Raw genomic sequence first — 15,607 nt, 5'->3', positions numbered from 1 at the left:
CCCCGTAATTTAAAATTTCAACAACATCAACTATGATGGCAGATAATGCATACATCAAAACACTGCTCAATATATAGAAATGAATAGGAAGCCATACTTACAATAGCCTTGAGCAGAAACCATGCCAAGAGACAGAGAAGACATATTAGTATGAAGCATACACAGCAGCCAACAGAAGGAACGATTTAGTAATTCATGAACAGAAGTAAAAGATATGCATTTTGTTCAAAAAATGTACATTTTTCTTTCTTCTATGATCTCATCCTGTCTTGTTCTCTGGAGTTTTATACACTGTGGCTAGCTCAAATTATCCATATGCCTGGATAGAACCAATGCTTTTCTGCTTCCACGCTAAAAATAAATGACATAAAAATAATAATAAAAATGTGCAAACCATGCTACTCTGCCTTAAGGTCACACGACTGTGCTTTTGATAACAGAAATGGGTGGAAATTGTGCTGTTCTTCAGAGAGGACCCATCCCACCTGGCAGGTGGTTCTATGCACTACATGTTTGTAGAGGCAACACTGTAGGTTGAATGAGAGCCAGAAGACAAAAGCCTGAAACATCTGCTGGGGAAGAACCACACGGCGTGGACCACATTTTCCTCCAGCCTATCGTCAGAGTGAGGAAAGCTTCTATCTGAATCTTTACAGAATAGAGAGTTCTGAGAGGAATTTCCGGAATTTACAGCAAAACATCTCATTAGCACCTGGACAGTCAAATAAACCGGGTCATTTATGCTAACAGTACTTTCAGGGTTGGCAACTCATTTCTGAAATGTTGTCTCTTGAAGTAGTGACACGCAGCGTATTTAATTAGATTTCATTCCCACAGTGATACCTAATCAGGCCATGTAAAATTATTTTCTGTAGAATAAACCTCTTTCTGTGTGTTTTAATATCAGAGAAACAAGTATAGCGGTTATTGTTCTAACACTGAGGTTGAGCAGATACCGATGTTTTGTCATATTTACTTCCTATGACCCACACATTCTTCTCCTCTCTGCCGTAACAGACCAACAGGAAGTCTCCTCAGAGTTTCCAAGACCAAAACCAAGTCTACATTAACCTCAGTTTAAGGGACCTAGTGGTTCCACTGAACTAAGAAATGTCACTTCGGTTCACCTCTAAGACCCTCTTGGTGAGGTTTACTGGTATATTCACACACAAATTCTGGCTCTGCTTGTCATTTAGTGTTCTGGATAAAGGCATGTGTAAAAAGTAAACTAGTCCCATTTTAATAAGGGAATGAGGTAGTCTAAACGTTGGTGAGAATCTGGGGAACTGGGAATCCACGTGGGGAGCTAAGAAGGACTACACTTTAGAGGATAAGCTGCAACCTGTGACCTCAGAGAGCATGTGGCCAGTGTAACCCAGACGGTGCGCGCTTAAGAAACCCAAGAAATCATCAGGTCATGGATGAGCTTTCGTAGGCCTTAAGCAATACCCTCTTAGGTTACTAAGGCTGGATGAAACTGGATGGGTCTACAGTTTTGATGCTGAATGCCCAGAATGACTCCAACAATGAGAACAACCGAACAGGTTTATACTCAAAAGTCAGCGGATTGCACTGGCAATGGGAAAAAAATCACCATCTGACGGAAGCAGAGATTGCTCACGAACATTCAGTTTTTTATCCCCTCTTCAGGTTAGTTTTGAGCACTCTGCAAGTGTAGCTCTATTGCACACAGCTCATTAAATGTACAGGATTTGCAAAACGTTGACTGCTGCACGCCTTTGTCAGACTGACTGCTACATGCCATGTAAGCACCTTGATGGGTGGGGAGCAGGAGGGGGTGAAGGAGGAGCTGTTTCTGCCTCCACATTCTTGCTGTATCCTAGGTGAGCGCCCGCCGAGCAGGCAGGGCTGTGACAGAGGGGCAGAGGGAAAAAAGGTCCGTGAGCTTCTATCTGAGCGTGTGTGTGTGTGTGGCCAAGGGCAGGGGTAGAAAGAGGGACTCATAAACCCAGAGAGGGTAGGATTCTAGGAAGGGCATTATTTTCTTAAAGCCAAATTTTATATCAAACATTGCTACTTGAACATGCTAAGATTCTATCAGCACTTTTTTTTTTTTTGACCAGAAGGAAAATCAATACTCTGAAAACTGAGTTGAGCATGTGTGGAACACAAAAGCCTAATTCCTTAGCTAAAAACTACAAATGAAATTCTAATTCCTAGCAGGGTGAATCTGAATGAAACAATAAAGTCTGGTCTTTTCATAAGGACTATCAGTAAAAGGAAAATATTGTTTCTTTTCTATAACCAATATAATCAGAGTTATTTTGATAGAGACCATAAAAAAAAGTTATAGCTTTTCTGAACATTATGAAACTGTTGGGCCATTACTGTATAAAATAGGACTTACATCTTCTGCCTTTGAGCCTTGATCTTGTAAAGATTTCTGCAGCTCTTCCACTTGCGACTGCACTTCCAGGAGTCTCTGATTCACCAGCCTAGAAATCAAACATACATTAATGTTCCAAGTTCTGACTGAACTTACACCTTTTGCCTTAGGTTTTCATATAATGAGCAAAACAAAGTCTCATATTACAGTCGTATCAATTCACTTTTGTCATTATTTTTTGTATAGCTTGAAATTTCGATGATGACATCCAATGCAGTGTTTTTGATAGACACGTTGTGTTGGGCTGGTATACTGATGCACATATATTCGTTTGAAATTCACTTCGGTATATGTTTATTCAAATGAGTGCTCAGTGTAGTGGTGAAAGATCCTCGTGGGATGTCCCTGGTGGTCCGGTGGTTAGGATTCAGCACTTTCACTCCCAGGGACCTGGGTTCAGTCCCGGGTCAGGGAACTATGATCGGGCAAGTCTCCGGGTGCAGCCAAAACACAAAAACAAAAAACCTGCACTTGGGGAGGCAAAATGTAAACAAATAATATACAACATAAATACTTCAACATAGCACACAGAAGCACAGAGAGGAGTGATAACTGCTCAGAGAAGCGAGGACCACACCTCAGAGTGTGGAGGAGTCAGGCTTCACCTGAACTGAGACCAGAACAACAAATAAAATGCTTGTGTGGTTAATGGTGGAAAGGGGATTCAAGACCAAGAAGAATTCAGCACGTCCACAGCGTATAGAAAGGGAGCAGGTACAATGAGTTCAGGAATGATGTGGCTGAATTCTACGCTGTGACCACGTGATGAGGGGAAGGAAGGCTGGAGATGAAACCAGAGGAGAGGCTGGGCCACTGTGTGTGAAATTCAAGTGTGTTTTCATTTATCCTATGCTCAGTCGCTCAGCTGTGATTGAGTCTTTGTGATCCCATGGACTGTAGCCCGCCAGGCTCCTCTGTCCATGGGATTTCCCAAGCAAGAATACTGCGGCGGGTTGCCATTTCCTATAATTGGGTCTAAAATTTGGTTGCAAGGGAATAGCCCAGCCAGCCTCTAAAAATGCTGACTCTGGGGCTCAGTCTCCACAAATTCTCTAGATCATTAGGCTGCAACGGTTGGGTGACTAGTGGGTCTTGGGTGATGTTGAAGGAGCCGACAGTATTTCAGAAAGATCACGGTGCCGGGTGAGTCAAAGAGATCATTTTGGAAGGCGGAGAGCAGCAGGAAAGCAGGAAGGCCAGGCAGAGGCCACCGCGGTGATGACCACGCGTCCCTGAAACAGAAGGGGTCCGAGGAGGAGAAGAACAGAAACCACAAAGGAACAGAAGGAGCAAAACACAGCTGAGGATTTGACTCTCTGCGACCAAGAACTACTTCCTGAGAAAGGGAACACAGGAGGACAGGCTGAGCCAGAGCACAAAGAAACTTGCTTGGTATTTGTTGAAAATGAAGTGATGGGAAATGCCTGTTACAACGGCTGCACTGGCACCCAGCAGGAGGGCGGAGTGGGCCTTACAGACCTGAGGGCCATCTGGCAATCACTGGAGCCGTGAGCACGGCAGTGGCCGCCAAAAGTGTGGCTCGGCGCACAAGAGACCAGGAAGGTCCCCAGCAGATCACCAAGCAGAGGGCGGAAGGGACGGCTCACCCTGGAGAGGAACCAGGGACTCAGAAGGAACAACCGAGGGCTGCTCCTGAAGCTGAGAAGAACTGAGGAGGGGGAAGTGATCAACAGTGAACGCGGTAAAGAGGGGAGGAAGAAAAGTCCAGGATGCTCCCACGGGGCTGGCGGTTCTCGTCATTAACACTTTGGGAAAAGTCAGATGCCCCCCATTAAGGAAAAAACAGGACAATGACTATTTAGAATCCAAACAGCCAAGAATTTCAGCATGAAGCTTTTTACTCAACAAGAAATTCTTATTAGAAACCTCGAGGTGCTATAATTTAGTGAGATTCACAGTAAAGATATAATAAACCTATAATAATAATTGGTAATTTTTCACACGAAGGAACTGCTTTTCCACTCAGTGAAAGAATTATCTGAAAATTCATATTCAATATGGGAACAGAGGTACATAAGTACATTACTGACTGTAACATTCTTTAATCTTCTCAGGAAGCAATATGGAAAATACATCAAACTATAAGACTATTTCAACTTTCCATCCTAGCGATTTTTGAAATTTATTTAGTCAACAAATATTACTACTAGTGGAGGCCATTGTAAATGTCATAACACACAATCTAAAATACTGGTTAAAGTATGGCTCAAGCGTGTACACACATGTATGAAGCTAAAAAACGTATGTTAAGTATATATGAAAAGGTTCACCGACAAAAGAAGTGATGGGTTATAATGCCGACCTCACGAGAGAGAGATTCTGATGTGGCTGTACGGTGGACACTTCATGCCTTTCCTAATACTGCTGGAGGGTCAGCAGGGGTCACGGATTCTAACAAACGCCAACTTCATGGCAAAACTAACTGGAAAGGACTTTGGAGGCTGAGCTCTCCTTCTAAGGTGAGGTACGGTGTGAGCAAATCAGATTTATGGTCATATGGCTCCAAGACTCAATGAGACTGAAAGTCTGCTTGCTTGATGCGACTCCAGGGCTGTCAACCTGCAGGAGGTTAAGGTAGAGACCAGGTAATGTGCGTACTTACTAAACTCAGTAAGACAACACATGATAATTCACCTAAGAGGAAAAGCATCCAGTGAGGGGAAGACGTCAAAGAAAGTGTTTTACAAATGTGGCAGAAGATAAACTGGTTGACGAGAGGCTCTGGAATCAGGTGGCCTGGGTCTCAGTCCAAATTCCTCCATCTGCAAAACTTTAATAAAGTAAGACCACATGTTCAAAACACTCAGCACAGTGTTTGGAACAAATAGTGGCTTAATAAATGCTAGCTGCTACTATTATTATCACTGTGGCAGGTCATAAAACCCACGGATGGCTATGATATACAGGTAAGTTATTGGTGTTGCAATCTGATAAACCAAATAACAGGCACTTGGGAGGTAACCAGTCATCTGTACGTACAAGTGCTTAATACGAATGACAGCTAGCCATTCTGTTTTTAAGGAGAAAAGGGCAAAAGCTGTAGTAAGGCCTGTGAAAGACATGGCAAAGTGCTACAGAAGATGTAGTCGGTGTTGATTCACTGACAAGAAATCAGTGTCGGGAGAAGGCTCTCCTGACTAAGATGCTAAGATACAGAGGAGGCCGAGGAGGGAGGGGTAATTCAAGATGCTCTCACCTGGGCTCTGCATGATTGCCACCTATTTTCCACTGTTCTTATTCCTCTCCCTTCTCTTTTCCCACTTTTTCTAAGTATTTTTTTAATAAAGTACTCTATGCTCCTAAGAGTTGATGTGCAAATGTCTTCTTATGTTTATATTCAATTACACTCTAATACCTCACCCTGTGATATACACTGTTTGCTGACTCTCCCTCAGCAGGTTTAAAAATTAAAGTCACAGGAAGAAAGGTGGAGTATGTAAAACTGTCATAACAATTTTGACTCTCAAGACTGACTCATACCTGGAAAATGCCAAATCTATCAGGCATAATAAGCAAAGAATCTGTAATATCACATCAACTGTGAAACTATTTATAAAAATGTCAAATCCCTCAAAAAATGACAGAATATCACAGCTCTAAGAGAAAGAAAAGACACCATATGTTTGGGATCTAAGAAACGTTTCCAAAAAGGAAAAGAATCAGAAGATTGTCACAACAAAATATAAAAGTAATCCTTGCCAGAGTAAGAATTGCTTTTAAAAGTAGTTGGAATGACTGCCTACTGCAATACTCTGAAAATTTACAAGCAGGAAAGTGATATGCTTATTAGATTTGCAGATACTAACTTCTCAAAATAATTGAATTATTCATAAGATGGATGATTTCCAACTAGAGTAGCAAGAATTAACAGATTAAAAAAAGAAAGCTCTATCAATTCAGTTACGAGGGATCCCACTATGTTCCTTACACCAAATGATTCTTTGAAACATCAGCTTGTCTACACAGGGCAAACTGATTAATCTGATCATGACGATGAAGTAAAAGTGTCTCCAAAGACTGTCAATTAATGGTGATGTGATTTTATCCTCTAGGGTTTTTTTTTAATGATTTTATTTATTTTTGAGTAATTAATTTTGCCTTTGGCTGCGCTGGGTCTCCACTGCTGCGTGTGGGCGTTCTCTAGCTGTGGTGAGTGGGGGCTACTCTCCAGCGTGGTGCGTGGGCTTCCCATTGCTGAGCCTTCTCTTGTTGCTCCAGGGTGTTCGGGCTTTGGGAGCTGTGTCCCCCAGGCCCTAGAGCATGGGCTCAGGAGGTGTGTCTCCTGGGCTCAGGAGGTGTGGTGCATGAGCTTCGTTGCTCCTTGGCACGTGGGGGCTTCCTGGACCAGGGATCAAACCTGTGTCTCCTGCATTGGCAGGCTGTTTAAGCTTCTAGTTTTAATTAGTGATTAGGAAGGGGAAATGGCAGGCCTTTCCTATCATTTTGCCTGAAGAACTGAAGATGGGGCCTCTATCACAGAGACACAGCACTTTTGGGCAAATCTGCCCGTAAGTGGAAAAAAGTACTCGTGATATGAAACAGAGGAGAACACTCTCACTTGCACCCTACAGCTCAGATCTGTGTTTAAAGGGATCAGATCAGGGTGAGCGGAGTGGCCGCCACGTCCTCACCTGTTCTCTGTCTCCAGCTCATTCTTGCGGAGGTTGGCGTCATCCAGAAGGCTCTGCAGCAAGGCGATCTTCTCGTTGTCAGAACCCTCCTGGTTGATTTTCAACATCTTATTCTCATGCTGAAGACGAATGAGCTTCTCCCTGAGAGTGGAAGAAAAACTGATTAACACGGTTATCAAAATCCAGCTAGGCACCGTTACAGATTTAATATATAGAACAGAAATGAAAAAAAAAAAAAAAAAAAAAAAACCTGCAAGAAATTTAGCTCCTAACTGGCTAAGACGTCATGTCTCAGGTCTCAAGCCCTTTCTTTTCATAATAGAATTGACAGTCTGAAGATAAACAATCTCCAAACATCATGATGTGTAATGAATGAAGTTTCAAAATCCCATTTCCTTTCTGATTTAAACATTTACACATTCTGCCAAACTGCTCAAAAGAAAAGCTATATAACCACAAGAAAAAAAATTGTTTTTTGTAGCTCTTTGTGGTGATGGATACTAACTGAACTTACTATGGCGATCATTTCACAACATATACATGTATCAAATCATTATGTTGTATACCTAAAACTACTACAAAGTTATATGTCAATTATATCTCAATTAAAAAATTGTATCTCTTTATTTTTAGTCTATGAGGTTTCTAACTTTTCCACACCCTTAACATTAGTGAAAATTATCACTTTTAATAGATTTTTGCAAACTGTGAAAGACAATCTCATTATGTATCAAGAATGCTGACCTATGTCAATATTGGTCTATTAATGTGTTGAGAAGTTTCACCCCTTGCACTGTTTCACCTTGGTAGCTCTTGTAGACACAGAGTGTATTTTAATTTGTACTGAGTAATACTCTATAAAAGCTATTTGTTGAATTTTCATCATTGTTCTTTTCTCTCAATTAAAAAATCCGACTTCATCCTTAAAATTTGATTTTCGGACATAATCATTAATTTATAGGGACTTCCCAGGTGGCACTATAGATAAAGAGCCTGCCTGCCAATGCAGGAGACGCAGGTTTCATCCCTGGGTCGGGAAGATCTGGAGAAGGATATGGAAACCCACTGCAGTATTCTTGCCTAGAGAATCCCATGGTCAGAGGAGCCTGGTGGGCTACAGTCCATAGGGCTGCAGAGTCGGACATGACTGAAGAGACTTAGCATGCAGCATGCATTTATTTACAAACATTCATAAAAATAAGTATTTATTTGTGAAACAAATTTTATTGGTCCAATAATAAAGTACCATACCAGATGGCAAAAAAGTAAAAGGTATTCAAGATGCTTCCAGAATTGATGTTGCATCACACACCTTCTGTCCTTAAACAAATGCTAACAATAATAAATATTGTCTTCATTTATTCAACAAGTGTTTGAATGCCCATGGCAACTTTCACAGTTTATAAAACTTCTACATAACCGTTATCTTAGCAAATACCTCCAAGGATGCTATCAAGAATCAAGACCTGGTGTTAACTTGAAAAGGGGGCAAACTAGCTCAAATAAAGTAAAAGCAATACTCAGGATTAATCATTAACCTTTTGCTGGACAGTTGATGCTTTCCAATCAATTATTCGTTCTTATGCATAAAGCCAGGCATACACTAAAATAAACGGAATATTTAAAATACAAATGTAAGGAACTACTGAGGGAAGAGCAATAGAGATAGGGCGATGTTTCCTCCTGTCTCTGCTTCTGTCTTCCCCAGACCATTCCCTGCACTTAGGTAATAAATCTCGGCCACTAAGTATTTTGCAGGCTGATGGCTAAGCATAACCTTTGTCTTTGGACCAAGTGGTTTCATGGCTAAATGTCTGCTGAGGCTACCCAAGCAGAGATGTGTTCATCTGCTGTGTATGTGTGAGACCCTGTCCTCCCCAAGAGAGAAACCAAGCCCCTGCATGGCCAGCTGAGAAGGTCTCTAACGTGCTGAAATGAAGGACACAGAACCTCGAATTCAGGTTGAAAGCGTTAGTGATAAAGAGTAAGTAACTGGTCCTCTATATCACAGAGGAGTAAGTTTTCTACAACAATACTGTGAAGTGTGACTGGACTTCACCATCTCCTTACCTGATTTCTGGTGTGACGATCTCTGCTGCAAGACTGTCTGAAGACTCCTGACTTCCCAGAGGCATCAACCCTATAAACACACAAGCATTGATTCAAGGTTAAGAGAGACCACAACTACCTCCTTTAGTCCCTATATGAACCCTACTTTGAGCATTAAGGTATAAAAACTACATCACAATTGCCTTCCATCATCATCATTATTATGTTAACATTTTTAAGTGTACAGTTGAGTAACGCTAAGTCCTATGCTGGCGCTAAGGCACTATTTTGTGGAACCATCACTACTGTCTATTTCCAAATGCTTTCATCACTCAACACATAAAATCTGTAACCATTAAGCAGTAACTACTCCCCACTGCTTTCTCCCTCAGCCCCTTGTAACTTTAATTCCAATGTCTGCCCATTCATACCAGTATCTGTCCTGTGTCTGGCTCACTTGACCCAACATGCTGTTTTCAATATTCATCTACATTGCAGCATTTATCAGAATTTCATCTCTTTATATGGCCCAGCAATATTCCATTATATGCTTGCATCGCATTTTCTTTATTCATTTATCTGTTGATGGACACATGGGTTGTTCTCACCTTTTGGCTACTGTGAATAACGCTGCTGTGAACATTGGTGTACCAGGATCTAGTTGAGTCCTTGCTTTTGGGTATATATTTAGGAATAGACTTTCTAGATCGTATGGTAACTTTGTTTAACTTTTTATTATAAAGAACCACCAAACTATTCCACAGTGGCTGACCTATCTTACATTCCCACCAGGATTGCAAGAGGGCTCTGATCTGTCCACATCCTCATCAACACTTGTTATCTCCCTTTTCTCTCTTTTTTGATGACAGCCATCTTAATGGGTATGAAATGGTACCTCACTATGGGTTTGATCTGCATTTCTCTAATGACTAATGATGTTGAGCACTGTTTCACAAACAAACACTGGCCATCTGGATATCTTCTTTGGAGAAACATGTCCTTAAGTCCTTTGCTTGTTTGCTGCTAAGTTGTAGAAGTCCTTTATACTCTCTGGACATCAATCACTTATCAGATAAATGATCTGCAAATATCTTCTCCCATCTTGCACATTACCTTTTCACTCTGTTGGTAGTGTTCTTTGATACAGAGAAGGTTTTAATTTTGATGAAGTCCAGTTTACCTATTACTCCTTTTGCTGCCTGTGCTTTTGGTATCAATTCCAAGGAATCACTGCTGAATCCATCATGATGATTCTCTATGTTTTCTTCTTAAAGTTTTACAGTTTTAGTCCTTACATTTAGGGTTCCATTTGACTTCCTTTTGTATATGGTGTAAGGGTCCACCTTCATGCTTCTGGATGTGGACATCCAGCTTTCCCAGCACAATCTGCTTGAAAGACCTTCCTTTCCCCCACTAAGTTGTCTTGATGCTCCTGTTGAAAATCAACTGACTGTCCATGGGAAGGTTTATTTCCAGGCTCTTTATAGTCTACTCCATTGGTCTATACATCTGTCCTTTCACCTATACATACGGTTTGGATTACTCTAACATTTTACTAAGTTTTAGAATCAGGAAGTGTAAGTCCTCAAGCTAAATTTTTTCTTTTTCAAGATTGCTTTGGCTTTTCAGGATCCCTTGAAAGTATATGTAAACTTTAGGCTGGGTATTTTTATTTCTGCAAAAAATACTATCAGCATTTTTATAAGAATTGCACTGAATCTGTAGATTGTTTCGGTGATGTCATCTTAACAATATTAAGTCTCAAATGAACATGGATATCATCCCATTTAGGTTCTGATTTTTTTCAGCAGTGTTTTGTACTTCTCAGGGTAGAAGTGTCTTCCTGGTTAGATTTATTCCCAAGTATTTTATTCTTTTTAATCCTACTGTAAAACAAAGCGTTTTCTTAATTTACTTTCCATATTGTTCACTGCTAGTGTATAGAAATGTAACTCACTTCTGTGGTTTGATTTTATATCCTGTAAATTTGCTGAATTCATTTTATTAGTTCTCACAATTTTTTTCCCTTTATGTAGGAAAGGGTTTCAACATATAAGAGCATGTCATCCGCAAACAAGTATTTTAGGTTCTTCCTTCCAAATTTAGATTCTTTTTTCTTTGTCCAATTGCTCTGGCTAGAACTTCCTGTAGCATATTGAATAAAAGTATAGAAGTGGTAGTAGCAGGCATCATTGTCTTATTCCTTATTATTTTAGAAGAAAAGCTTTTAGTCCTTTATCACTGAGTATGCTGTTAGCTGAGGGTTTTTCATATGACTTTTCTCATGCAGCAGAAGTTTCCTTTCTCGTTTTGTTCCTAATTTACATTATTTTTTAATGAAAGGGTGTCTGATTTTTTCAATTGCCTTTCCTTCATCAATTGAGATGATGATGCAGTTTTCCCCTTCATTCTATTAATGTGGTATATTAATATACTATATATTATATAATATCTATTATTATATATACATTATATTATTAAATATAAAATATATCTATATTTTTAATACTTTATAATTTATATATAAATTAATATATTATAAAATTTTATAAAATATATATTAATTTTTAAAATATATTTGATAAAATATATTATATTCACTTATATAAAATTATATTTTATAATTTATAATATATAAATTATGCAATTTATATATTATATAATTTTATATTATATAATCACATTTATATATAATTATATATGAAGTGAAGTGAAGTCGCTCAGTTGTGTCTGACTCTTTGCGACCCATGGACTGTAGCCTACCCAGATCCTCAGTCCATGGGATTTTCCAAGCAAGTATATTGAACCCAGGTCTCCTGCATTGCAGGCAGAGGCTTTACCCTCTAACCCACCAGGGAAGCCATAATATATAATATATAGAATATAATATATCATATATATACACTAAATTTAAATATATTAAAAACATATAGTATGTATAAATCATAAATATATAAAAATATATTATATAGCTAATAATATAAATAATATAATAATTATATAATTATATATTTAAATTATATATAAAATATATAACTATATGTATAATGTGTATATTTAAATTTTATATATTAAATATATTAATATTATATATAATTATAGATATTATACAAAATAATATATATTAAATAATTAGTATAATTATATAAATAATAAATATAATCAGTTTTATAATTATATAAATAACTATATAAATATTATATTATACAAATAATAAAATTATATTACATACTTATATATAATATATAAATTTAAATATATTAAATATATATAAAAATATATAATTATATTATATATATAAATCAATACACATATTATATTAATGTTTATATTTTAACATATTAACATATAATTATACTTATAACATTTATATTTATAACAATTATATTTATAACATTATAAATATAAATATATTTATAAATATTTATAAATATATAAACAATATAACAATTATATTTATAACATATTTAACATATAATTATATATAATCAATTATATAAAATATATCACATATTATGCTATACTATGTAGTATATTAATATACTGCTATGTAATATAACATATAATAATTAATATATAATTAATATATAACTACACTGATCTCTATGCCTATCCTATGTGAATTTCACGGTGTTCAACTATAGTAGTTTTACAGTAACTCTTTTTTTCTGCTTTTTGACATGGACCTTTTTTAAAGTCTTTATTGAATGTATTACAATATTGTTTCTGTTGTTTATGTTTGCATTTTTTGGCCCTGAGGCACGAGGGATCTTAGCTTCCAGACCAGGGATTCAATCTGCATGGCCTGCATTGTAAGATGAAGTCTTAACCACTGGACCACTAGGGAAGTGCCTGTAGTAACTCTTGAAACCAGGATGTGTAAGCTCTCCAGCTTTTTATTTTTTAAGATTTTTTTTTGGTTTTAGTGGACCCTTTGTATTTTCATATAAATTGTATCAGTAGAACCAGTTTGTCAATTTCTACAAAAAAGTCTGCTGAGAATCTGATTGGGATTGCACTGAATCTTTAGACCAACATGAAGAGAATTGCAGTCTTAACTATAGTGCCTTGCCAACAACCAAATGTGTAATGTCTTTACATTTATTTATATCTTTAATTTATCTTAGTAATGATTCATAGTTTTCAGTATAGAAGTCTTGCATTTCTTTGCTAAACTTATTTGCAGTTTATTCTTTAAGATACTATTGTAAATTCATTTTCAGATTATTTACTAATAGTACACAGAAATGTCTTTATACACTGATCTTGGACATTGAGACCTTGCTCAACTCTTCTGTCAGATCTCCTTCCAATCTGGATGCCTTTTTCTTCCATGACTGCACTGGCTAGAAACTCCATGTTGAATACTGGTGGCTAGACTGAACAGCTTTGCTTTGTTGGTCTTAGGGGAAAAGCATTTAGTCTTCCATCACTAAGCATGAGGTCAGTTGGAGGATGTTCACAGATGACCTTTACTAGGTTGCAGAAGTTTCCTTCTATTCCCAGGTTTCTAAGAGTGTTTATCATGACTTATTTACAAAATGGAGACAGACTCACTGACACAGAAAACAAACTTATGGTCACCAAATGGGAAAGTGGGTGGGTGGGGGGGATAAATCAGGAGTTCAGGATTGGCAGATGCAAGCTACTGTGTACAAAATAAACCACAGGACTTCCCTGGTGGTGCTGTGGTTAAGAATCCACCTGCCAATGCAGGACAGAGGGGTTCGATCCCTGGTCCAGGAAGATTCCACATGCTGTGGAGCAGCTAGGCCCATGAGCCACCACTGCTGCTGCTGCCAAGTCACTTCAGTCGTGTCCGACTCTGTGCGACCCCATGGATGGCAGCCCATGGGATTTCCGGCCATGGGACTTTCCAGGCCAGAGTACTGGAGTGGGGTGCCACTGCCTACTGAAGCCCGCACGCAGAGAGCCCGTGCTCTGCCCCAAGGGAAGCCACGGCAACGAGCAGCTCGGGCACTCTAACGAAGAGCAGTCCCCGCTCAGCGCAGCTAGATAGAAGCCCACACGCAGCAACAAGGACCCAGAACAGCAAAAAAATAAACAGAGAGATAAAATTATAGAAAAAAAATTGAGCTAGGGTTTGGCAAGCTGGTCCAGAAATAGGTCAAGAGGATAAGGAGAGACAGTGGCGGTGAGAACACGGCTGAAATGCAGGTACGCAGGTGGGGTGAGCTGGGAAAGGAGGCGCTCAATATGGTCACTGGAGAGCACAGGGGGGGCTGAAGGAGGATGGAGCGAACGAGCAGGTTTGGCAGAAGGAGTGAGCAGGAAGAAGGAGGTTGCAGTCAGAGGAAAAGAGAACGTCTAGTCTCAGGCAACAGGAAAGCCAGGGGCTGGAAACGTGAGTGGGAGCGAACAGACGGCGAAGTGTACAGACGGTGAGTCCTCAGCCAGGCTCCCGGGCTCCCCAAGAGGTGGGAGGTAAACTCTCAGCTAGGCGCTGCTCCTTTCCTGTGAGGAGGAAAAGGTTTCTACTTTGGATGTAAGTCCCCAGGTTGTGGGTATTAGTGAACTGATACCCACCTCTCATCTCAGCTGAAAGAAAGATCATTGATTTAGAAAGGCTGACATACTTTTTAAAAGAGGTCACTAGAAACTTTTCAGGTTATTAACAGAAATGATTTAACAAATTATTTACGCTTTTGATTTAATAAAAACCAAACATTTGAATGCATTCCCAGGTGGCACTAGCGGTGAAGAAACTGCTCGCCAGTGTAGGAGACACAAGAGATGAGGGTTCAATCCCTGCGTTGGGAATATGGCAACCTACTCCAATATTCTTGCCTGGAAAATTTCATGGACAGAGGAGCCTGGAGGGCTACAGTCCACAGGGCTGCAAAGAGTCGGACACGACTAAGTGGTGTATGTGTATATGTGTGTGTGTGTGTATATATATATTATATTAAACATTTGAATATAATTAAAATTTAAAAGTAGGTAAGTAAATCTGGTCTCATAACTACCATCTATTTTGCATAAAATCTGGGTAACAGTTCAAAATTTGTATCAATCTCATGGCCTCTTCTCCAGCTTTAAGTTCTTGTTTTTTTTGGTACAATCATCTTAAAAGGAATCTTAACATTTTTCCTGATACTAGGGAAACAGATAATCTTGCTTGGGCTTCTGGAACATTGTTACCTTGAGTTGTGAGCTGTCCTTCCTGCGCCTGAACACAGCGAAGCTCTTCAATGGTTTCCTTCAGAGAATCCCTTTCCGATCTCAACCTCTGGAGGGACAGTAAGAACAAGGGAAGTCAGCTTCAACCTTCATGAATTTACTCATTAGTGGTCTCTGCCTTTACCTGACAGAGTGATAAACAGTGGGGAACATGAACATGTTATAGTTTTTAGTCTTTTATAGAACAATCACAGAAGGAAAAGATTAGACTCTTTCCAGTTTAACCATACAGAAATAAGAGGGCTTAAACCTCTATTATTTACCTGAATATATACTACGTGCAAGGCAGTATGTTATC

The 15,607-nt window shown here is 38.9% G+C and overlaps 1 protein-coding gene across 5 annotated transcripts in view; it reads right to left on the bottom strand.

Moving 5' to 3' along the window:
* HOOK3 (hook microtubule tethering protein 3) overlaps positions 1-15,607 on the bottom strand; it is a 90,440-nt gene that overhangs the window by 20,413 nt on the left and 54,420 nt on the right. For 3 of the 5 annotated variants that reach the window (XM_043454230.1, XM_043454229.1, XM_043454226.1), the window contains 5 exons: positions 15,271-15,358; positions 9,130-9,199; positions 7,060-7,200; positions 2,369-2,456; positions 102-107 (listed from right to left, as the gene is read on the bottom strand). In XM_043454230.1, coding sequence (XP_043310165.1) covers positions 102-107; positions 2,369-2,456; positions 7,060-7,200; positions 9,130-9,199; positions 15,271-15,358 — 393 coding nt within the window. The remainder of the gene's footprint in view (positions 1-101; positions 108-2,368; positions 2,457-7,059; positions 7,201-9,129; positions 9,200-15,270; positions 15,359-15,607) is intronic. The other 2 variants (XM_043454231.1, XM_043454228.1) reach the window with 1 other exon arrangement.

This window comes from Cervus canadensis, chromosome 31 (genome assembly GCF_019320065.1).
Source record: "Cervus canadensis isolate Bull #8, Minnesota chromosome 31, ASM1932006v1, whole genome shotgun sequence".
Taxonomy (NCBI): domain Eukaryota; kingdom Metazoa; phylum Chordata; class Mammalia; order Artiodactyla; family Cervidae; genus Cervus; species Cervus canadensis.
Note: the sequence above shows the minus strand (reverse complement) of the source record. Positions and strands in the feature narration are given on the sequence as shown.